This window comes from Helicoverpa armigera, chromosome 26 (genome assembly GCF_030705265.1).
Source record: "Helicoverpa armigera isolate CAAS_96S chromosome 26, ASM3070526v1, whole genome shotgun sequence".
NCBI lineage: Eukaryota > Metazoa > Arthropoda > Insecta > Lepidoptera > Noctuidae > Helicoverpa > Helicoverpa armigera.
Genome location: NC_087145.1, coordinates 1,635,218 through 1,661,438, shown reverse-complemented (window position 1 = coordinate 1,661,438; position 26,221 = coordinate 1,635,218). Strand labels below are relative to the sequence as shown.

The following is a 26,221-nucleotide window of genomic DNA, read 5'->3' as shown; positions in this document are numbered from 1 at the left end:
GCTTGTATACACCCGCATCTTGTAGAGGTATGTGACACTTGACAGGTGGTAAGAATTGACTAATCTTCTTCAGGGGCTTGAAGTAGGTTTTGATTGAAGCTCGCTTCAAGATGTAGCCAATCTTGTCTGTGACTCCTCTTATGTATGGAAGAACAGCAGGTAGACGCTCAACTGTGGCTGGTTTCACGCGGGTTCTGCGACGAGGGCGCGGTAAAAGTAGTTTTATTTAAATGTCTAATATTCGCGTAAGTGTCAGAAATCAATATAATTGGCGTTCTTTTAGTCTTTGTGTAAATGGGTGTTATAAACACAGGAAAATAAAACGACAAAATCTATTTATAGTCTAATTATTATTTTCAAAAAAATATAGGGAACGTGAAACAATAAATTAACCACCTAAACATAAATATGTTAAATATTTATCAATCACATTAGCGTCTGCGGTCAGACTTGAGACATTCAAAGCCAGTCATTAGATGCCAGAAAACAGATTCGACAGTTTACAAAACGGCTAGACAAATAACCGTATTACATCAACGCCATCTAGCGACGCAAATAGTAAGTTGCAATTGACATCAAGTTTTGATGTTATAATCTATAAGGCAAGATTGTCATACTCTTTCATACGATTTAATTTGCCGTGACTCTCATCTGACGAACATTTGACTCAAAAATATTTACCCTCATTCACTTTACGATAGAAATTAACACAACTTGATGTGTTAAAAGAAACTCTTAAGTAATAATAAAAAAAAACAATTTCAGAGACAACTCTGATCACTCAAAGGCATCAAATTACTTGTAGTTATTGTAAAATTTTATTACAATACGAATTACAACACTTGAATGTCTTTTGGATTAGCAGCCCTTTGAGTTTTCATACCTCTTGTCTGATTATGTCTACTTATGGAAAATATACATTTAAAAGTACAATTTATTATGAAAAAGATTCCAAAATTAATAGCTCTAAAATTCTTCCATTTCCCTCAAAAGATTCTTATTATGCAGTGAGTCAATTAATTGACTTTTCTTAATAATAAAAAGTAAATTTTCCATAAGTAAACTTAGACACAAATTATTCCGTAACACTTAACCTATACAGTATAAAATATACAAAATGTACATTCGATCGCGAACAAGCTGGGCCAACTTAAATAAACAAAACTTTTCTTATTTTCTTTTCTTAATAAAAAACCAACTATACGAAATAAAAGTTTGCGCAAAATATAATGTAAGTCCTTTGAAATTTGACGTGGTATTTACATTGTTTCTTTTTTTTTCCAACTTTAATTAGCAAAACTTGTATCTGGTTTCAGAAAGTTGTCTAAACACAATATTTAATTAATAATTTGAAGCTAACAGACGTTCTTATATTTAAATAAAACTACACGGATAAGGACACGAGTGACCATGGATGCTGAAAAGGATCGGAAGGAAAACGTCGGGATTAAATAATATTAATATAACCGCGATAAACTGGGTAAAAGTAGTTTTATTTAAATGTCTAATATTGTCGTAAGTACAAGCTTTCACTTCAGGAATTTGATTTCGTATCCGGAATTATGATTTGAAGCAAAAGAGAAAATTTCCGATCGCTAGTTACATGTTACCGGTCTAAAACAATAGTGGTTACAATATTGTGTTTAGTAAACTTTCTGAATAATAATAATTTTGATTAATTTCAAAACAGACTTGCAATCCGAATAACCTATTCAGAACAAAAATACGCGGGAGAATCCAGCGCCATCTTGAAATACACTTTTTATAAACAACAATAGATGTCGCTTTTACAAAATAAGTAAAATTGGGTCATAAGTCACATATAAGTTTGTTAGCTTTCCTAAGTTAGGATAAGCCTGCTAAGTTCGTCTAGAATTCGCTATAAACATTAATAATACTGTCATCATCTAAGTAACAGACAATTAGGGCATTTTACGGACAAGTCACTATTTTTATTGCTGTATTTTATCGGGTTGGAGGTGCGAACTACGGTAAACTACATTTTTTTTAACAAAAGTAAAATAATTTTTATGATTATTTTTCCGACCCAAATATCGACCAATAGAATTGCACCATTCGACGTCACGTGGTACAACCTACATGGTATTATACTGATATTTTTTTTTGAATATTTTCTCTGGTCGTTGCTACGTCAAACTGACAGGTTGTGGCCGACATTTGGGACGGAAAAATAATCCCCCGAATACCACACGAGCTTCAAAATTATCTGGCATTTCCCTCAAGGTTCCCTGCAAACAAATAAAGTCGTCAAGTTTTTCAGGAAAAATCACTCGCGCTTCGCGCTCGTTATTTTTTAACCTGAAAAACTTGACTCCTTCATTTGTTTGCAACGAACCTATCGGAAAATACCCGATAATTTTGAAGCTCTTGTGGTATTATAAGTGAAAAATTGTATGTAGTTTCTCTTTGGTGAAACTTTTCTCAAAACCAGAGCCTAAATAGACCTTTTCATAATAAATCAACAGATTTGCTGTTCAAAATCTGTAAAGCCTGAAATCGGTTTGTAAAACATATTACTTAGTCCGCACCACATAGAAAGATATATATTTTATTTATTATGTTATTGTAACGTTCATATAATAAAATAAGAAGCTATGGAGGCGAAAATACTTTAATAACGAAATCTCAACACTATGTCATTTAAAATTGTAAACTGGACTTTGTTAAATTGATGTGACCACCTCATTTTTATTCGGGAAAAATCGGGACCAATATTTCTTGATATCGAAAAATTAATCGGACATTGTTTTTTACCCCTGACTTTGGAGTTCTGAATACTTTTTAATATGGTTTATTTTCCTGATGATTTAAAAGAAAATGACTCTTATAAACCAATGTAATCGAAAAATATAGATGTTTAGTGGTCACATAATGAAACATACCAAAATAGAATTCATTCAGTTATTTGAGAAATAACCTCAAATATAATGTCTGCCACCAAATTGTTTCATGACCCTGCCATATGCGGTACTAAGAAAATTTTTCATTTATTTTAAATATTTATTTCTTGGCATTCGGGTAAAAAGGTATGCGTAATTAAATATTATCATGATCTCCATAATTTAATGCCCCTTTTTTAGTAGACTTTTTATGACCTAGGGGTCAATTTAAGGTAGTATATTTACCTGCCACCGTAAAAATACGTTTTTAATACGGGTCAGAATACCGAATACCGCAGTGAAATATCATTAAAACTTTGGTGTCAGACAGTTTAGTCTATCAGAATAATAATATATAATTTACTTCTCTAGTGCAATTTTTAGAAATATGTGTGAATAAATTTATATTTACTTAGAATTTAAATTAATTTAATTTATTAATATTATTCTTTCATTTACGTTTTCGTTTAAAACTCTCTCGAATCACATACGCGACGCAGTTTTAGATTTTTTGGAAATTAAACTTTGGCAGGTATATTTACAAATTCTTTCTTCTTTAATATCATTTTAATTCCTCTTGAAAATCAAAAGAAAGTTTATTTTCGAAATATTTTTTCACTGGGAATGATTGGATTATATCACTAAAAGTAACTGAGATAATTAAATGCTAAGATTTAAGTCTGAAAATAAAATATACGTGGCAGTTTTGAATGGAATAGTAACAAAAAACAGTTGATACTTTTCATGTGTAACTATATTTTGAAATGTAACCTATATGTTTAATAAAGGGTTTGATCAGAAAAAGGTGTATTTACGAAATTATCGCAGGTAAAATTACTGTATTATTGAGCTGGGAACCCCAAAATTTGTGTAAAAAAAAAACGGGTTATAATAAATCTAAAACTGCGCATGCATTCTTTAACCGACTCTGCTTAGCCTCTAAGAGGCATCTTAAAACATTATATTTACATTGTAACCTAGCGCTAAAAAGTTTGGTGTTTTTTCATGAAGGACTCAGAACTATTGTTTTTCCTTTTGACAAGAGTTTTTTTCTAGAAATTTCTAATATATTGAAGTGCAAGTCAGTGATTTGTGTCGCAATCTCATGTTGTTTGGCCCCTTCAAATATATGTTTCATGACAAGATTCCAGGGTTGTCAATAAGTATAAAACGCCAACTTGTATTTTGTACTTGATAATCAAATTCAAAATTCTTTGACTACCTAACCTGTCAAAAGACAGCATTAATAGGCATCGAGGCATTTTATAATATTACCAATACCCGGTAAAAGTTTTGACGCAACAAAATAACAACTATATTATACGATAGTTTACAATAAATTAATCAATAATTTCTATCGAATCTTGATCAATCACACTAATCAGACATAAAAAATAGATGAGATCTCTGAACCAATTCATAAATGATCAAGATCGTTTAAAAGTAACTTGTGTACTTTTTATTCATAATCCTTCAGGAAATCACACGACCACTCTAAACTACTGTTTTTTCTAATCCGGTGGTCTCTGTACCACATCTACTGGTAACTTGCCAACGTCAACGGCCATCTTGTCTGACTTATCTCTACTGTTGTCAGACCTATCTCTGTGTTTGTCATTTCTCCTGTCGTCAGAACTCCTGTGTTCCTTTTTGTGGTCTCTCGGCCGGTCTGACTTGTGGTGAGACGATTTGTGCCGTGATGATGACGAATGACGGCGGTGATGGTCAGTCGATGATCTGTCTTTGTCAGATCTGTCATGTCTTGTCTCTGACCTGTCTGACCGGTCTGAGCGGTGTTTGTCAGAATCCTTATGCCTGTGATTCTTGTCAGATTTCTCTGTCCTGTCAGACTTCGTGTCCAGTTTGTCGGATTTTTGGTCAGCTTTGTCACATTTCGTGTCTGTTTTCTCAGTTTTTACTTCTGTTTTCTCTGGTTTCTGTTCTGACATTCTGTCAGACCTATCATGCCTCATGTCGGGATTGTCATACTTGAGCTCCGTTTTTTCAAACTTCTGTTCGTATTTATCTGATTTGTATTCCGATTTTTCAGACTTGGGTGGATCCATTTTGTCAGACTTGTCTGTCCTGTCATGCTTAGGCTCCACTTTGTCAGACTTCGAATCATTTTTATCTTTGACCTCTATTTTCTCTTTAACATCAACTTTTTCTGGTGTTTTCGGAACAGTCTTTTCAGGTTTCAATTCATTTTTCTCAACCCTGGCTTCCGATTTATCGTATCTGGCTTCTGACTTATCGACTTTAGCTTCCGACTTATCAGACTTTGGTTCTGATTTTTCAGACTTAGCTTCCGACCTGTCAGTCTTGGCTTCTTGTTTATCGGACTTTGAATCTAGCTTGTCAGATTTTGCTTCAAGTTTGTCTGACTTTAATTCTGATTTGTCAGACTTGTCTGTCTTCTTGTCTGTGGGTTTGACTGGTGTTTCTACGCTCTTCCTGCTTTGCGATACTTTGAGAGGAGTCTTCTGGTTCAGTTTTTGGTGGAACTTGGCGCTGAGAGCTCGCATCTCTATCACGCCAGCCTTGTGTTTTGCTGATTTCTTAGGCTCTGTAATTTTAAATAGTTGATTTGAAAATATTGAATTAAAATTGCTTTTGCTTTGAGGCAGGTATGAATGTTGATCATCTCAGTAATGGGACAGGAAGTGACGAAGAGGAATTTTCTATTATCGTAATTGCGATGGGCGAGTGCATAGGGAAGTACAGAAGCTAGTAAATAAGGCGACTATATAAAGCAATTTTTTAAGGGACTGCATAAGTATGCATGAGTATGTAAAGCGAGCACATGAGATTAAATTTTTGGAACCGTTCAACTAGCTAGATGTTTTAAAAGAATGATGTCTATGTGAAATAAAAAAAAAATAAGTTTGAGAATTACGGGAGTACCGGAGTACATAAAGCTAGTATGATTTGTATGGCAATCTCACCAGTAGTGTGGTTGATGGTAACAGGTATGGGGTCAGCGGGACGCTCGTCGGCCGGGGACGACGCCTCCGAAGTCGGGTAGTATTGCTTCAGGCGTAAATGCCACGCTGTATAACAAACAGATAAGTCAAGCTGTTGCCAAATATAGTTCTCTAATTTAATTTCTTTCTAACCTATGAGGTTAGAAATTACATTTAAAGTTCAGAGGGGTTCATGACCTTATACAGTACCCATATTGTCATGTTATTTTATTAAGGAATCTTGTCTAGGAACCTAATGATACCTTTACCGGGGTATCGTCTTCGTACGGAGTTGATAGAAAAGTGTACCCTTCTGAAACATTTTTTGGGCTACTTACCGAAATACAAACAAAAATATAAAACCTGTTTTGTAAACAGAAGTAGTGGAAATATTGTTATTTCAAGAAGCTTTCCATGACAAGGTCTAGAGAGAATTATTCAGAAGGGATTGTTTTTTTTTTATCAAAAACCCGAACGGATTTTCATACAGATTTCTTCAATAGACAGAATGATATACAACGAACTCACCAACTGAAGTAACAGCGGAAACAGTCCTGAACTGATGTATAATATTTCTGGGCAGGAAGTATATGTCGTCGGAGCACAGCGGCAGGCGCGAGTACCGCACACCCTCGCGACGCAGCTGGTTCAGTTTAGCTTCTTCTAGCCTGAGGAATAAGGGAATAGTTCAGTAAAAAATATTAATTATTATTATTCACTAATTGTTTACAGATCTCTAAGTATCTCTATAACATACCAAATTACATGTAAAACGTTGCAGTAATAGTTTTTATAAAAACGGAAAACAAATTATCGTTTTAGCAATATTGGTACGGATGTATAGATTTTTTACGAGATAAATTCGATTGTTTTTTTTAGTTATTTTTTTCTTAAATATACATAGTTAGTTACAGCCTATTTATCGTCCCACTGCTGGGCACAGGCCTCCTCTCACACGGAGAAGGATTGAGCATTAATCACCACGCTTGCTCAATGCGGGTTGGTGATTTCAGACTATATAGTCCAGGTTTCCTCAAGATGTTTTCCTTCACCTTTTTATCAGCCATTGCACAGTGATTCACGCTCCATACAAAGGCGGCCATAAATACGAAACTCACAAATACTTTTAATTAATTTATTTTACACGTTGAAATATGTTAAGAGAAGTGTAAATTATTAAAATTATAACAAATCCACGTTCATTAAAAAATATATCATTACTATTTAGGCGTAAAAATGTCTCGCAGTAATTTTGTTTTAGAAGATAAACCTAGAACATGTCATACTGCGACTTTTAATGAAAAATCTATATAAATAATGGTTATTTATATTAAAAACAACCATAAAGGAATAAAATAAAACAACAAAAATACACGAACAACCTTTTTTGCAAATACACACAAAACACAAAATATACCACAATACATTCAAGCTCAAAAGTATTTACTACAAACAGATAACAAATCTAGTACAATTTTTGATAGTACACCTTTTGTTTTTGACAGGGAACTTTCGTAAACCTGTAAGGAAGGGATCTGAATGAAGAAGTTGATGGTTCAACTTTGTCAGACTTCTGAGATACATGTAACTCAATTCGCTCTACATCAATATTTTCAACTACATTCAGCCAATCTGAATATTTCTCTATAAACTTAGACCTACTACGATTTGATATTGCCCAATAATGAGAAATTCGTTTACATACATTCATAATTATATTACTTAAAGTCTCTAGTTTGATATTTTCGATGTCATCCGAAAGGCACGATGTTTCTGTAAAAGTATTCAGGACATGTTGCATTTTTCATTTGGACTACCCTCTTTAGAGTGCCAAATGTCAAAAATAGTCGTCCTCGAAACAGAACATTTGAAAACTTTACCTAAAACAACATAAAAGCTGAACTTAAAATATAAAGTTTTTTTCTTTACTATGGACATGCATACTTTGACACTCCTTTAACCCAAGAAGGGGCAGAAAGATGCAGATGAAACTTATATGGTTTTATAAGTACATCCTCTTTATTCGAAAAACATTTGCCTCAAGTGCAGCACTGCGCAGCAAAAAGTTATAGGTCCAAATGAAATCAAAGTATACCAAACAAATCTACAAAAACGCTACCTTCAATAAAAAAATAAAATAAAATATTAAACGCATTAAAAAAAATAAAAAAGTAGTTGATAATAGAAGTATATACCGTGGTCTTGGACTTCCATACTATCACCATACGTAAACACTTGATTTGGAATAGTGACACTCAAAAACAAAGTGTTAAGTTTTGATGACTCACACGTTGCGATAATTAGACTCGAGATGCGCTAACTTCCGATGCACAAAAGTGAATAATAAGTTGACCTTATGACACTGGTATTTAGAGTTTTCGGAAGCTTGTTAACTTGTTAATCACTTAGTAAGTAGATCTAATGGGGATAAGCCGATGACATTTTTCGATTTATGGCCTTAGAGTGAATCACTGTGCATTGGTGTCTAAGATATACATAAAATTGATTTTTTTTTTCTTGAACATCTTTGGTAACACGTACTAAACGTTATACTTATAAACGAGAAAGATCGTATGTTGGGTTCACTTTACATAAAGAATGACATTATAGACTATTTTTTATCTGGGCAAGAGAAGTATTTCCCTCAAGAAATGTGTGAGAAAGCTGGCAGAAGCTAGTGGGGCTATATTTATATATTTTTTTTAATAGATTGTAAATTACAATATATATAAGGTGTAAAAAAAGTAATGTTCAAATTATTATTTACGTATTCGTAATCAAAAAACTAATATAGTAAAAAAAAAATTTTGAGAATCGGAGCACTTTTGTTTTTTTACAGAAAAAAAATAATGTAGGGTAATTTTTGTATGCGCGCTGTACTCAGGGCTGCGCTCGCGGATCGGCGCCGCGCTGTCTACCTAAAGTTGCCGCTGCGCCGGCCGCCCGCACGCCCTCCGCAGTCGTCCGTTATCGGTCGCGCTAGAAGGGTGTGTTGTGCCGTTACTCTCGCGCTCACGCAATTCCGTGTAAAATATCTAAAATGCCGTTTACGTACTCAAATCGCGAGTATTTAGATATGATAGTGTGCTATGTTGTGACCGGTGAAAGTTTGACCGCAGCACGTAACCGGTACCGTGAATTGTACGGTAACCAGCGACGAGTGCCTGCGATTCAAACAATCCTGGGAGTGTACCAGCGCTTACTCGACAACGGACAGTTCCGACCTCATCAAGCCGATACCGGGAGGCCACGCATCGCTAGTGACCTTGAAGAACGAGTACTGGACTACTTCAGTGACAACCCACACGCGAGCACACGTGATGCAGGTCGGGACTTAGGCATAAGTCACACTACTGCCTGGCACATTTTACGTGAAGAAGGCCAACATCCATACCACTTCTTAAGAGTACAGGAACTGATACCTACAGATTTTGAACCGAGGCTGGCATTTTGTAGGTGGTTGGTGGAAGAACCTAGCAGGAACATTTTATGGACGGACGAGTCCACGTTTAGTAGAGTGGGCTTATTCAACATCCACAATGCTCACTGGTGGTCGTACGAAAACCCGCACGCTGTGGTTCCAGACCATTTTCAGCACCGGTTCTCAGTGAATGTATGGGCTGGAATCATAGGGCAGACGGTACTCGGACCTATCTTCCTAGAACGCCTAAACGGTGAAACATATTTAGGATTGCTTCAGTCTGTGCAAGACATGTTGGAAGATGTGTCTCTTGCCGAAACAAGGCACCATTTTTTCCAGCAAGACGGAGCTCCTGCACATTATCACCGAGCAGTTCGTTCATACCTCGACGCTACCTATCCTAACCACTGGATAGGCCGTGGAGGACCTATTGCTTGGCCTCCTCGATCGCCCGACCTTACACCCCTAGATTTCTATCTCTGGGGCCGTGTAAAAGACTTAGTGTATGGACACAGTGGTAACAATATTCGAAATGTGGACGAATTAAAAACCCGCATAGTGAGTGCATTTAACGTGGTTAAAAGTGACAGAGACACATTAATCGCGGTAAAAAACAATGTGATACGTCGTGCCCACTTGTGCATTGGTCAAAATGGTGGACACTTCCAGCATCTTTTGTAAATAAGGTAAGAATTTATACCTACTTCTATGAAATGGTTTAAAAATAATTGTAAATTGAATAATTCACTTTTGACCGTACCGTAAACTTAATTTAAACAATTAATAATTATTTATCAATACGAGTATTAAAATAAACAATTGCAATTAAATCCAATAAACAGTCAGGCAGAAAAATTGAATCAGCTGTTAACAAAACGGCGGTATCGCAGGGGTGAATGAACAGTGCGCGCGGCCGCGCCACTACTCTCGTTCATGCCTACAAAGCGGGCGGCGCGAGCGGCGCCCGACACAATGTACAGCGCGCATATTCAATATTTTTCGCGTAGTTTAAAGTATTGAATATCTTGGAAACGGATTGTTATTTAGAAACACTGAATATACAGTCATTTTTTATTTGTTACTCCGAATATTTCCTGTAATTTCATAAGGTAAATTTTTTTACACCTTATATATGTTACTCTCTAAGGTACAATATGTATGGGCCAAAGTAGCCTCAAAAAAAGTTAATTTTCTTCACTCACCAAGTAACACACTGCGAAATCGGCGGTTCATACAGATCCAGTTGCAGCAGCTGCACGAGCTTGTTGAAGTCAGCCGCGTGGAATGCCACCACGTCCTTCGTGATGCGGCCGCGGTCCGACTCGTCGCCGCAGTGGATCGCTTTCAGTACTCCTGGGGAGATAGGTTTGGGGTTAAAATGTAGCTCTTTTTTTGGTGTGGTTGGGTAAGGAAAGTTGAGTTTTGGGGTGATGAAATACATTATGTATACTGTAAAGAGATACTCAATACTCAATGACTTTTTTGCATACCATAATAATGTACAGGCTGGTGGGTAAAATTAAAAGTAACAATTATGGACGCTGTCGAGCACAGCAAAAAATCAGTTAGCTGTGCAATACAAACATACAAAAAAAACATTTGCACAGATATACCTACAGGTTAAGGTATGTTTGTGTGGGTATGTATAAGCAAACCCATTTTTTTTACTCTCATTAATCCCAGCTGTCATTCAATGATCTTTGGCAGACGTCACGGGTAGTCAGAACAGAAGCCAGAAAGTTTGACAATCTGTCCTACTACGAAAAAGCCAGAGAGAGTTGAGGACAGACAGCTGAATTTGCATCACCTGCATCCAGTGAAATTGGAAGCCAACTCCAACATATTTTCAGTCAAATCATTTATTTCATTTAGTCCTTATGAATGTCAAAAATTATAAATAAGGTTGATTCTACTTGTCCATTCCAAAAGTAGCCTCCTATGGAGAAGAACGAGCAAGAAACTCCATGGTTACTCTATTTGGGAGAAAGCTAGGCTGATAATTATAAGTTTTCTTATGTCCTCATGCAGGTACAGTGAGGCTATTATATCTGTCCTGTGCACAGTACACTCACCGACAGCAGCGGTAGTGATCCTGTCGAGGCCGTGTCCGACGTGGTCGGCGTGAGCCCGGGTGCGGTCCTCGAACAGGAACTCCCGCGCCTCGCTCCAGCGCGGCAGGTATTGTAGGTTGCGGAGTTCGTTTATACCGGTCCTGCAAATTAATAATATAAAAAACTTCATCTAAGTCACCAGACACATAACAGCAGGGCCAAGGCCTGCCGGGGCTGCGGGATTGTTCGAAAGAGTTACCACGGCCCTGATACATAAAAGGCCTACGACGGAACACGACGGTTTTTAGTCAGTAAGAGTCTGACACTCTCACCGCTGCTAACCCACAGCGGGAGGGGTCATTTGGTCACCAGACACATAGCGGACACATACGAAAAAAAAATAACTTGGAAAAATGCTTCAGAAAACTTTGTAGTTACTTATTTGTGCTCAGAATTATGTCATTCATGTAGTCCTAATTATGGTATAACGTCATAAAGAGCAAGATTTTACAATCTTCACTTAACATCTATCTGAGGAATAAATATAGGATTTGACATATTAATCTGGTTCTTCCAACCTAATTTTGCCTGTCTTTTGTTTTTGTCGACTTTCGAAAAATGCTGATCTATCAGTCTAATTTGAATGAACGTTTTTGAGTTTGAGTTTATTTACTATGCAAAAGCTATCAAACATACTTTTCAGATAAAAGTTATCTGACCATTACAAATAGCTCCAAGGTAAACATTACGTAGACAATGAGTAGTCTTAAAGCAAATAACAGTAGAAACTTACCTCCTCTTCTTAATAGGGCTCTTGCCGAGCTCAGCAGTGGGTACCAGCTGCTCCCCGGGCCGGATCCACAGGATGGGCCCGTCGTTGGACTCCTGGGGCTCCATGTCCACCGCAGACATCGGGCCCCATGGCATTGTCTGTACATAAAAATGATAGAATTAATTACACAAAAAAAAATGACTCCAATAACATACCTAAACTAACAAAAAACGCATCAAAATTGGTTCAACCAAAAGTGAGAGAATATTGCACAAACATACATGCAGGTCAAACCTCCTTTTTGGAATTCAGTTAAAAATAATAAAAAGGAAAATATTATTTGGAAACAATAGCCAAGTTTTACAGTCAAAACAAACCAATGTTTATATGTTATTGTTTGTTTATTTGCTCTAAAAAACAAACAATGCCCTTTGCAAATAAATCGGTTAATGCCAGGAATCGGTGCATTTCATTTTGAATTCGTATCATCACCAATTTTTTCTTCTCCTCATGCAAAGAAGGCCCAAATATTGATAGCCACTTATGCTGAAAAGATTGGCGATATATTTACATCGGTTTAAACTTGGATTAATTTTATGCCGTATTTATTAAAATGTATGTATTGTTGTCTCTTCTCTTTTTTCCTCACAGTCTAAAATACAAGTATTTACATTGATACTTAGCTATCAGAGGAATAATGTGTCAGTATAATAAACGTTTCAATTAAACCTTTGTTCAAAATCAAATCTTTTTATTTCACACTAGCTTTTGCCCGCGGCTACGCTCCCGTCAACTGACTTCTCTACTTTACCCTATTTTTTTTCATAAGGACCTTCTCCTGACAATAACAAACACAACAAAAAAAGAATTAGCCAAATTGGTCCAGGCGTTGTTGAGTTATGCGCTTACCAACACATTTTGCGATTCATTTTTATATTATAGATAGACCTTTGCAGGCACCTATGAAACGTCACACTAATTACTACTTCAAATTATAAGAAGTATACTAATCGACCATATGTGAAAGGTGTCCAGATGTATTCACTCACCATGTTAAGAAACGGACAGGCACCCAGCATGTCCAGCATATCAGGGAAGTATCCGCCCACCTCCTCGTGCACCGTGCCCACCAGGGAGATCTGGTGCAGGGGACCGCTGCGGAACGTGCCGGCTGCGTATGATTGTTGCACCTGGAAATATGGGGTTATATGAGTGAATTAAGTCACCATGTCGAGGGCTGCGGGATTGTTCGGAACAGTTACCGTGGTCCTGGTACATGAAATGCCTACGACAGAACACGACGAATTTTAGACAGTAAAAGGCTGACACTCCCTCACCGCTGCTAACCCACAGCGGGAGGGGTCATTTCATGATTTTTAACGTCGTTAAAAAAAATATTAACATGTGCCTACTTATTCATAGAAAAGATTTTTTTTATTTCGGAAAATTTAATACAGATGAGCTTCCGCCAGAGATTTCTACCGCGTCCCGAGAGAATTCCTTCTCGTATCCTTATAAAAAGTAGCCTATGTCCCATCTCAAGCTCCGGCTTTGTTTTGGCTTAAAACCTGGCAGACAGTTAATTTCACATTGATAATAGTAGGATCTTTTACTTTAATCTTTAAGGCAAAACAGACTGGTATAGGGTGTAATGGCAAACAGTATGACATGACTTCAAGCTTGCTCCTATTTTTACTATTTATTTATTGGTTACAGCATTTTTTAACAGAAAGAGAACATAATAATGCCTGCGTTATGTCATTTCCCATCACACGGTACACAAACATGTTACCCTCCTTGGCAGTTGGCCAAAAACATAAAATCTTACCTGCTGGTAATACCAGCTAACAGTAGTGGTCTCGATGTCAGACGCTCTGGCCAGGACTCCGGCCTTCACAGTGAGGTTGGGATGTGTGTCAGACAAGTACTGTTGGATCATACCTGCTGATAATACCGGCTAACAGTAGTGGTCTCGATGTCAGACGCTCTGGCCAGGACTCCGGCCTTCACAGTGAGGTTGGGATGTGTGTCAGACAAGTACTGTTGGATCATACCTGCTGATAATACCGGCTAACAGTAGTGGTCTCGATGTCAGACGCTCTGGCCAGGACTCCGGCCTTCACAGTGAGGTTGGGATGTGTGTCAGACAAGTACTGTTGGATCATACCTGCTGATAATACCGGCTAACAGTAGTGGTCTCGATGTCAGACGCTCTGGCCAGGACTCCGGCCTTCACAGTGAGGTTGGGATGTGTGTCAGACAAGTACTGTTGGATCATACCTGCTGATAATACCGGCTAACAGTAGTGGTCTCGATGTCAGACGCTCTGGCCAGGACTCCGGCCTTCACAGTGAGGTTGGGATGTGTGTCAGACAAGTACTGTTGGATCATACCTGCTGATAATACCGGCTAACAGTAGTGGTCTCGATGTCAGACGCTCTGGCCAGGACTCCGGCCTTCACAGTGAGGTTGGGATGTGTGTCAGACAAGTACTGTTGGATCATACCTGCTGATAATACCGGCTAACAGTAGTGGTCTCGATGTCAGACGCTCTGGCCAGGACTCCGGCCTTCACAGTGAGGTTGGGATGTGTGTCAGACAAGTACTGTTGGATCATACCTGCTGATAATACCGGCTAACAGTAGTGGTCTCGATGTCAGACGCTCTGGCCAGGACTCCGGCCTTCACAGTGAGGTTGGGATGTGTGTCAGACAAGTACTGTTGGATCATACCTGCTGATAATACCGGCTAACAGTAGTGGTCTCGATGTCAGACGCTCTGGCCAGGACTCCGGCCTTCACAGTGAGGTTGGGATGTGTGTCAGACAGGTACTGTAGAAGGCAGGGGAAGCGGGCAGCAGCGCCGCGAACCACGCCGCATACGAAGTGTGCCCAGCCGTCGCTGTCTTCTGAGAATACCAGCTGTTGGAGACGAATTTGAGTTATTAAATGTCAGGAAAATATTTAATTAGTGTTAATCCCGTGAGACGATAAATTCACAAGCAGGACTGACATTTGCATGTTCTAAGATACATGTTTTTTTTTTGCATTATATAGGTATATTATTAGGTGTTGTCGAAATTTTTCTTCCACACATCTCCTTTCAGAGGTCTGCTAGCAGACATTTCTTTAGAAATAAGCAGTATCTTTGTTTTCAATTATATAATGCTATTTCAAATTATTGTTCAAAAATACCGAGGACAGCAGTTGCGCTAAGCGACTACAGACCAACGATGCAGTCAATCCCACTCATGTGAATGTAGATTTGGGATTTGTCGAAATTGTTTCGTTCGATCTATCGAATAGCTAACTTTAGCCATTTGATGCGAACTGTAGTCTAAATAAACGCTCTGGGCAGTCTAAGTAAATTTATCTTTTGTAATGGATCAATGTATGGTCATTCTATGGCAGCATTATTCTTTCTACCTTAGCTTGTCCTGTGTGTGGTGGTCAGAATCACAAAATGGTGGTTCAGAATGTTTTTATTTTTGCTGACAGGTGTGGTTACCTTAAGGAACTCCTTGGCGAGCGCCTCCTGCTGCGTGGCGCTGAGCATGTCGACGTCGCGCTGCTGCAGGTACAGCACGCGGGCGCCGCCGTTCGGGTGCGTCTCCACGCGCATCAGTCTGTTGGTCAAACAACGATAATCACTACATAGTATAAAACAAAGTTGCTTTTTCTGTCCCATGTCCCTTTGTACGCTTAAATCTTCAAAACTACGCAACGGATTTTGAAGCGGTTTCTTTTATCCGATAGAGCGTTTCAAGAGGAAGTGAGTTGATTTGACGAAACTTAGAAAGCAGGTAGACATAACCTTAAAGACAGATAGGATACTTCTTAGGGCACATAAATATAAGCCTTTCCCCAACCATGTTAAGGTCGGGTTTCAGGGCAGTACGTAGGTAAATGAAAGAACAAATAATTTCTTCAACTTGACATTCCAATACACCTTTTAAACTCAAATAAGCTAATTAGTTACTTTAAACACATTATCTATGATACTTAAGCTCCTTGACCGTGAGGCAGAAGAGGAAGAGGAGCAGGGGTAGGAGGATCATGAGGAGGACGAGGAGGAAGAGGAGGAGGAGGATGATGAAGTTTTAGAGCCACATACCTATGATACTTGAGCTCCTTGACCGTCGGGTTCTCAGCGAGTGGTCCCCAGCTGTCACTGGGCAGGGGTGCTCCGGCGCGGTCGCGGCGACACTGCACGCCAATGGAGCAGCGCTTGACGCGGGCACGGCGCCGGCAGTGGTGACAGGAGGATGATGATGATGATGAGGAGTGTCTGTGGGAGGACCTGAGGAAGAAAAGGTATTAAAGTTATAGCCAGTTTCACCGGTTTCTGGTAGTCTATGATAAGCTAACAGTAACTTATCTGACACATAGACTAACTTTTGGCAGGAAACGTTTTTTGAAATATAAACTTTTTGTGGCAACTGTTCCTTACTTAGCAAACAGTGCATGACTGAATGCTACAAAAAAACTGATGAGGTGGAAAACCTGTTATTATGACCGAAAGAAGATTATAACAGAAGAATAACTGTTTAATTAGACTAGAAAAGTACACTAACTTCTTCAATAAAAACTACATTAATTTTACTTTTTTTTTTACAATTTGCTACTTGCATACAATTTCCGTTTAATGTTACAGCACAAAATAAAATTTCTACTAAGAAATTAAAAAATATCTCACCTATCCCTCTCTCGATCTTTCTCCTTCTCCCTATCTCTCTCCTTCTCCACCTTAACCCTGTCACTCTCCACTTTAACTTTCACATCACCAACAGTCTCCGTCTTCACACTCCTTATAGAAGGAAATATTTGAGGATTCACATTTTCCTGCTTAATCTTCAACGGCAGTTCCAGATTACCGTAGCAAGGCAACTCTCTCCTTGGATTAGACTGGAACCTTATAGCTTTCATGGATAGGTTAAAATGGGTAGCCGGTCTCCTCAATCCAGAGGAACTCTCTAGAAGTACATTCTGCCTCGTCACTCTGGGATACTTATATTTGCACATGGACCTCTGAAAGTGGGTGTTTATGATCCTCAATTGACGGGAAACAGATGAGAATATCTTCTTAGTGACGTCATCGTCAGCCATTTTGTTTGTCATCTGTGTTTGCTTCCACCAGGCATGGAGGCCTCCGTACCAATCAGATTTGAAGGCATCTCGATTGATTTCAGCTAATTCTATGTCTTCTCCAAGGTTCGTGCTGAAGAGTAGAGGGTTCTTCACTGGTGGAGACTTCTTCAGGACGTTGAGCTTGAGTACAGCAGCGTTGTTGTACCCTCCGGAGTCGAAGACTGGCCATATCTTGCTTTGTTTTGATGGACGAGCATTCTCTCCCCAGATGCAAAGCTCTTTAGATGTCTCGCTGATCTTGCGCTTTTTGCCTGTAAAATAAATGTAACTTTTTATTAAAATAATATTAATCGTGGTTTTAATTTATGCCTTAACAATTAACCATTTTAGTCTTCAGCAAGTTGAGAATTTTAGAAGTGTCACATAATAATAGACAAAGTTATACATACAACCCGTGCCGATAAAGAATGGGATTGGAAATCGCGACAGCTGTATTTACCTCTCGCTCATACACTATAGGACATGAGCGAGAGTTGAATACAGCTGTCGCGATTTCTAATCCCATTCTTTATCGGCACGGGCTGTATATCTACATTACTTCTAGTGTCATTTATTTGTGAAGGTTTAAAAACATCAAGGACCTCTAGAACATCTTCAATTATACCTATAAGCCACCTGAAACGGGCAAACAGCATTATTATTACTTATTTTTTGTAACCAATAGACTTGTTAGGACACATTAATCCATATGGCTACTTATAGGCTTGATAGATGTGAGTTGCATTTTTATGAGGTGGATATGACAAGACCAACATAATTATATCAAGGTGATCATTAGAACTACTTGTTTTAAGTTAAGTTCAGCATATGGCTAGGAAAACCTGAGATGGAACTATCCACACTAATATTATAAAGCTAGTGAGTTTGTTTCAAACCAAAATACTGGACAGATCTAGACACACGGCAGTGTGTCCGCCAAGTTCGAGCAAAAAAAGGCGACACACCGGCCGTGGGTTATATTACACGAACCATTTCGGGCCAAATTCGACCCCCCTATAACTCAAAATCTATTTTATTTACGCATATCAAATTTCTAGTATCTGTTGAAACCCCCTCACTTATCTAAAATACAAAATTTCATTAATATACCTACTGTAGGTCTTGAGATATTGACGTCAGAAAATCGCTATTTTTACTATACACTCACTGACTGACTGACTGACTCACTCATCAAAAACCTAGACCACTTCCAATGGTCGTATTGACTTGAAATTTGGCATGAAGGTAGGTCTTTATGTCAAGGTAAAGGGAAAAATCTGAAAATGGCCAAGTGTGAGTCGGTTTCAAAATAATGAAGGTGTAAATATATACCCGGTATAAATTTATACCCCTAAGGAACTAAAACGAACTAAATTTATCTATATTTATATAATATATCTTCAAATGGTACAAAGGTTTGTATTTAGTCAAAGTAAAGTAAAAATCTGAAAACGGCCAAGTGTGAATCACTTTCGAAAATAACGAATGTGTAACTTTGATCCACGAAAATAATATATATCATATCAGTCAGTTGGTAAATCTAGTCCATTTAGTTAATCGTGTTCATTTCTTTGTAAGAAACATAGTGCATATTAAAAAATCTAAAAGATAGTATAAATGAGACATTTCTTTAACTAACTTCATCATAAGAAAAAAATAAAATAAACAACCTTACAAAAATAAATGAAATCCCACCCAAAACAAAAATGTGAAAGACTGCCAAGTTCGATAATATGGGAATGCTTCGCCTATAAAAGAAGTGAGATCTGAATAAGTACCAAGTTCCATACACATACCTCAGTTAAAAATAGTTACTTTTTAATGATGATTACTTGGCAAGTTTTAATAAAAAATTAAATACTTGATTCATTGCGTTTAGTAGGTTTATAACAAGGTGTATGAAAACTTGCCAAGTAACATCATTAAAAAGTAACTATTTTTAACTGAGGTATGTGTATGGAACTTGGTACTTATTCAGATCTCACTTCTTTTATAGGCGAAGCATTCCCATATTATCGAACTTGGCAGTCTTTCACATTTTTGTTTTGGGTGGGATTTGAAAAATACTTTAAAGTGTTAAATAGTGCACTTAATTGAGGAAGGCCACAGGCTGCTTTTATAAAGTCAAAGTCATATTTTTTTAATTTAGAAAGAAGAAAGAAAATAAGTTTTATTGCGCAAAATATATGATGCATAAATGCCCTTAAAAAATGAGCATAACATTGATAAAAAGATAAAAAGAACATAAAAACAAATTTAAGGGGAAATATGCGTCCTAAAGCGCGCAATACGGCCCTCGCTCAGCATAATGCTGCGACCCGAAACGAGACAGAGTCCCAGCGCTGGTCAAATAGGCCAATAAGAGCGCTTTCGAAATGTCAAGCTAGTTGCATGGTTCCAAAGAGTGGAGCAGTGGAGTGGAGTTTTGTTCACAGGATATTATGTTATTCAGTATAAATTTACTGTTACCACACATTTGAAATAATATTGATGATTGAATTAATTGTCAGAAACAATTAATTAAATATATTTTAATTCAATGAATTATGAATTAGTGCACATGTTTAAATTAGCAATAATTTTTATTCCGTCATTAACAATCCTTCAGGAAATGTTTGAATATAAAAGCTAAGAATTGATTGATGTCCCCAGATTTTAGAGTCATAATTAAAAAAAAAAATAAGGAAGATGGATTTTTTTTTAGAATAAGTTAGGACAGCTTAGCTGTACTTTTAAGAAATCATCGAAATATAGGTATATACCTTTTGAAATAGAACATAACATTCTGCCAAATTATCATAATTATTTATTTTGCGGATGCTTAAAAGTAAAAAAAAAATGTAGAAATGGTAGGTATCAGAAAGTATAGACAATGATTTTGAAAATAAAGGAACAACTATTAATGATTCATGATAACATATTATTAGTACTTTTCTTTATGAGTAATCCCTGGGTTTCCCCTTTATAACATTTTGAAGTTTACAGATGTTTCCATCATAATACCAGGAAGATAACATTTATTCTGGGGAATTACCTCTATCAGACATCTTTTTGGAAGTTTTGAAGTACAAGTTATTTAAAAGTAATTGTCCGAAACTTTAGTTTTCTTAAGTTGTATTTAAAATAGGTAGTTTGAGAGAAGGTAGAAAGTCTCTGGATCTACTCAAACAACTTTGAATATTCTATTATCAATAGAAGCATGTTTATATGAGTATGTTTCACTGAATATCTGTTGTAACTACAGGAAATAGTTTTAGTAGTTATCAATATGATTACAATTGTTCTTCAGATTGAGTAAATAATCTTAATTCTTGGAACTGTGCACTGGGCTTTTGAAATTTCGAAAGAACCTATGAAACTATGTGAATATCTTGAAAATAGGAAACTTGTTGTGATCTTTTTAATAGTTTCAGTTTACATTATGGTAGTAGTAGAAATATGTTAGGGGCCATAGATTTTCTTTAATATCTTGATAGAAATATTTCACATACTTGCATTCAGAAATTCAAAACATGATTGCAGAGCATTCATTTGAAATGTTGTTTTAAAACTTTTCTTGAAGTTCTTTGGAGATTTCAAGATTTTTGTACAGAATTTTTCATTACATATACAATAACCAATCTTAGAAGTTGTGTAAGAAAACAGTCTAATATAGCATAATGACGAACTGGACCTAATTCACACACATTTCTATTGTTTTGAACTTTTCAGATTTGTTTTTGTTTTGGATCAATAACTGTTTTTTCATTTTTTCTTTGCATGATTTTCATGCTGTTTTCAATAATAGATAAAGTGATTCATGGGGTAGACTAATGATGATAGAGTAGGCAGCTAGTTCATCTGCAGTAATATTGTAAAGCGGAAATGTTTATCTGTTTGTTTGCTTGAACTTGCTAATCTCAGGAACTCCTGGCCCGAATTGAAAAATTCTGGTCAGCAGGGTATCTCAGAGGTGGAGTCTGTCAGTGTTAGATATATGAAAACTCGGCAAAGACAAATTATCCTTCTAAATTTACAGTATATCAAGAAGAATAGAGAATGTGAGAGTTAAATGTTATTAAAACATACATTTTTGCTTAGATACTCTTCTACACTAGTTATCACGCTAAATGACTTGCAATTTAGCAAAGAATCAATTTCGGAGCCAAAAAAAGAAACTTTTCTGTATTCAGTACCAAGGTTCACCATCAATATCAACAACCTTAAGATTATTTATAGCAAATAATAGAGTATTTGCAATATACAGTTATAACAACTAATAGAAAGTACAGGTCTTGAACACAAGGTCACTTTATGATGCAAGTGCTTTGAAAATATAAAGAACCATGTCTATTTGGCCCATGTATCGTGCAAAACAGCAAAATAACCATGGCGGCCAGGTGAAAAGACAGTAAAACCGTATGGAAAGCATGTGTTGTGTTTATAAACACCTACGACCCCTGCAGCAATGATGTAATTCTCGTTATGTGAGGTTAACATCTTTCCCACCAAAATATTCCTGAAGATAATACTATACACTACTGCAGCGACCTAAATGGACACCCCAAAGCGAGGTGTACAAGATTAGTACGTACATATACAATGAATTAATACCTTTGGATTCTATACTTGATGTATGTTTGGGATCCGTTGACATACTTGTCCCGTATCCCTGTTGTGACAGTTTTTTACAGTCGTTCGCGGTGCGACGGCGTTTAGCACCTTCGCCGGCATCTTCTAAGCTGCTGGAGTCACAGTAATCGTCAACGAAATCGCGATTTTCACTAACTTTTACGTGGGTAACTCTCGCTTCGTGCGACGACGCCATTGTCCGACAGCTATAGATGTAATCACGTTAAAATAACCACTGTTTTTCAATTAAACATCGACGGTACCGAACAGTATTATCTTAACAACACGTATAGCTTTTGGAATCACATATAATGATTGGAAACACATTGATTACGAATAAAAAACAACTTGCGACGCCATTTCTAGCTACCTCGCACTTTTTTTTAATTTTTTGTGCAATAGAAATTCGTACATGAAATCTTGCAAAGACAAACGCTCTATACTGCCAAGTTGAATAATTAAAGCTTTAAAAATTCAAGTAATGATATTTATATTTTTAATAAGTACGATTTAACTTATATTTTACGTAGCAAACTAATAGCTATAAAATAAAATTATTAGTACCCCAGAAATAATTTTTGATTTGATAGTCGCAAGCGCCATCTATTATTGCATATAGTAAACTGGATCATACCATGAGTCATGAAACTTTCACAAAATTTTGAGGTTAAACGTCTACACAATACGCCGCTAGATGGCGTTAGCCAACGTAGCGGTATAATGAGTCATAGAAGAAGGAAACTATGAATCATTTTGCCATTGTTCAAGTTTTTAGCAACAGTAATCAATTTACCTGTTAAATATCAATTATATATCAGAAACATTATTGTTTTATTGTATTTGCAAGTTGCTTACCTGTTTAAATTTTATTTTTAGATCAAAATATCTATGACTATTATCGATAGAGTTAATAAAAGACACACTTCATTACATTAAAACTAAAACTGTACGTACCTACCTACATATAGAAGGTAGCAGGTACCTACATACTTTACATAAGTGGCTTTTGATAGATAATTGGGTAGTAGGTACCCAGGAACAATTAGATACAAGGTATAACTTATCAAGGACAAACTGAGTAAAAAACAGGTGCTTATTATATTCCCCTTCGTATACTTATTTGTCATGCACTACTTACCTACCTTTTTAAAAATATTCTTACTAGGTACTTAGTACCCAAGTCGAAAGCCTAAAAAGCTTTGTAAACAACTTGACACAGTGGTTAAAGCACCTCCTTACTGCCTTAATATAAAGGTTTGGGTTCGATTACAAGGTCTGGCAAGTACCTATCTACCAATGTAGATTTTTTTTTTTCCAGCAATATGTACCTACCTACCTACTTTTCTAAATCGGTAGGTAACTCTTGAATGTTAATGACTAACGTTCTAGATTCTAGAACGTTAGTGTTGTGTGTCTAGAAGAACTTCTTGAGGACACCTGGATTGTAGCCTTGGTGATTAATGCTCATTCCTTCTCTGTGTACGAGAAGATTCCTGTGCTCTGCAGTGATACAAAGAGCTGATGACGAAACTTGTGTGAAGTTTTTTTGGGAAGTCTGGGAATCATCCAAATCCGGTTGTGACTAAAGAATTTTTCGAAGAATTTTCTGATGACCCAGAGCGGGGTAATTTCGCAGACAATATTTACTGTAGGTACTACCTACTAACAAACCTCATGGGCCAATGACCAGAAAGTATCTAAGTATACGAATATATAGCTTCACTTGGTTATCATCATCATCGTCACGTGTCCTGAATTCCGTTGAAAAGGGTTATGGAGTAGAGGGAATCCGGGAGAGGGCATAGTAAGGTAGAGATAGTATGTAGCCACAGGACATTAACTTTTTAGTTCTATGTATAACCTAACCTACCTATTTATCCGTTCAATTGCGATTAGAAATTGCATTTTGACATTCTCCTTTTCTTCTTGGCAACCAGACTTACCTACTTACCTATATTTTAGTGCACTCAACATCTAACCGGCTATAGCAGAGTACCAGTGTTTTACAAGGAACGACTGCCTATCTGACCTCCTCAACCCAGTTACCCGGGCAACCCAGTACCCCTTGATGAGACTGGTATCAGACTAACTGGCTACCCGTAACAACTGCCGGGAGCTACACTTTAACGTGCCCTCCACTACTCAGTCATTGGTGTCCAAGATATACTTTGAAAGTAAACAAATACCTGAAATCGAACCCACACTTATACTTGAGAGGTTGGTGCTTTTACCCACTAAGCCAGTACGACTTTTCCGTTGATTTATCTATCCGTGGTTTTGCGATCAGAAATTGTATTTTGACATGAGCCCCAAATACTTATGCCACAATTAAATCTCTAATCCCAAATCTAGAGATAAGTAGAGAGTTTATAAAAAATCCCAGTGAATCATTAATTTATCCAATAGCCGGATAATTTTCAAACTACCAGATAATTCCTATTACATTACGGTAATTGAATACGTTTATGCTTTGGGGAAAGTCCGAATACAGTCATGTATCTCACATAGTACGTGATTCGTTTCACGACTACTCTTTGAGATATGATAACTAGCAGATTCCCGCGGTTTCGCCCGCTTTAAGTGGAAACTACTATCCGTAGATGGATAAAATATAGCCTATCTTACTCGGGAGTAGTGTAGCTTTCAAACAGTGAAAGAATGTTTCAAATCAGTTCTGTCGTTTCGGAGTATTTTGGGTACAAGTGAACAAACGAAAAAAGTTTCTTCTTTATTATATTGGTGTAGGATAATTAAACATATTGTTTATCTTCTTTGTTAGGTATATTACTATAGAATAATTAAAGTTATTGTTTATATAAACAAACATTTTTCCGAAATGATTGTGGTTTTTAGAAATGTACTTTTTACTGCAAAAAATAATTTTTTTGGAACGCTTCAGGGAATTTAAGAGTAGGGACTTATCAATCTTATCAAAGTTGCTTTGCATGACCTTAGCGTCAGTTAGTTTTATATTTTTTGTTATAAACTATTAGATAAGAAAGATTGATGCTATTGCAAGGATTATCCCTTGGCATGTCAAGATCCTTCATTATCAGCCATTTTTATTGTCCCACTGCTGGGAAAAGGCTTCTTCTCACACAGAACAGGAATGAGTGTGAATTGCTCTCTTGCTCGAGATGGATTGGCGATTTAAGACTTTTTAGGTATGCTTAAGGTGTTTTTCTTTTCTTGGCGATTTGAGACTTTCCAGGGTTGTTACAGGCGTTTTTCTTCGCTTATACTAACCCAGCTATAATATTGGTGTCTAACTAGATAAGGTTTAGGTAGGTACCCACTTTGAGTGATATATTATGCTTACCCACCAGAAAACAAGGGTTATGTGGCCCGCGGCCCGCTAAATAGGTACAACACCATGAAGGTTGGTCAATAAATATTTCCGATAGCAGATTCTAACGGCGAAAGATACCACAACTTCCTAAAGGGATTTATTAATTTAATTAATACTTTTACATAATTACTAGGTACTTTTATTCAACTAAACCTACTAGTAGGTAACATAAAACCTTGTTGACATTAAAAACACATAACAATAATAACACAATCAAACAAAATGGCTGACGAGGCACGGGCAAACGTGCCATTCTGCCAAATAAAACTTATTAGAAACAATTATTTGGCCGACGTTGCAAAGCGAGGCTATGTTTGCGATTCGCTAATGATATATGTACATATCTACACGTAGTGGCATTTTGATGTAAAGACGAGCTTTGGGTTGGCTTATAGGCGCCGAGACACTGGTGTAGAATAATCAAGTGATTGCTGCTGGCTGGACGATGACAATGTGGACGTTTAAAATGTTGTTTATTGTACATTTGATGCTATATAACACGCAGGCCTCATTAAAGGTCCGAAAGACGTCCACTGCTGGGCAAAAGCCTCCCCCCTCATGGTTTGCCACTTTGCTCGATCTTCAGCAACCCGCATCCACTGCTTCCCTGCGACTTTCACTAAATCTGAGAAAATGTCCGAAAAATTCTAACTTTAAGAGTTGTTTACAGCAAAATCTGTTTGTCTTAAAATTCTAATAATATTTTTTCTCTTTCATATGACTTAAAAAAATTAGGGTTTAAAAATGCTACAACATCTGAAGACATTTACAAGCGCTGTAAATTACATCGAGTAAACTATCCTTATGGATGGAAGACCACATACACACACAGACGCACATACTCAAATTACGTCATATTATGTAAGCGACAATGGTCATAAAATTTGAGTTCATTAGCAGTCAGCCGACGGGCCGAGATTCGATTCCCGCCTGTTAACATTTGTATGCCGTAAACACAACATATGACCATGAATTGTATAATTTGCAAATCTGATGTTACTGTAACGACATAACTGATATTTTTGAAT

The 26,221-nt window shown here is 37.0% G+C and overlaps 1 protein-coding gene across 1 annotated transcript; it reads right to left on the bottom strand.

The window, feature by feature from the left end:
• Positions 1-331: 331 nt before the first annotated feature.
• LOC110381877 (lysine-specific demethylase 9) lies at positions 332-22,258 on the bottom strand. Its single transcript, XM_064041702.1, has 12 exons — positions 21,827-22,258; positions 16,803-17,505; positions 16,221-16,406; positions 15,615-15,732; positions 14,840-15,028; positions 13,157-13,297; positions 12,129-12,265; positions 11,357-11,496; positions 10,487-10,637; positions 6,392-6,531; positions 5,846-5,950; positions 332-5,466 (listed from the first exon to the last, which is right to left on the bottom strand). Exons 1-12 carry the CDS (start codon positions 22,038-22,040, stop codon positions 4,412-4,414), a joined length of 3,279 nt encoding a protein of 1,092 aa, XP_063897772.1. The 5' UTR covers positions 22,041-22,258; the 3' UTR covers positions 332-4,411.
• Between the last annotated feature and the right edge of the window lie 3,963 nt (positions 22,259-26,221).

Excerpts from the sequence above, each read along its gene's own strand:
- LOC110381877 (XM_064041702.1), bottom strand. The coding sequence starts at position 22,040 with ATGGCGTCGTCGCACGAAGCGAGAGTTACCCACGTAAAAGTTAGTGAA. Across the intron at positions 16,407-16,802 it reads AAAGATCGAGAGAGGGATAG|GTCCTCCCACAGACACTCCT; the intron begins GTGAGATATTTT and ends TTTCTTCCTCAG. Across the intron at positions 12,266-13,156 it reads CCTGTCCGTTTCTTAACATG|ACAATGCCATGGGGCCCGAT; the intron begins GTGAGTGAATAC and ends TTTTATGTACAG.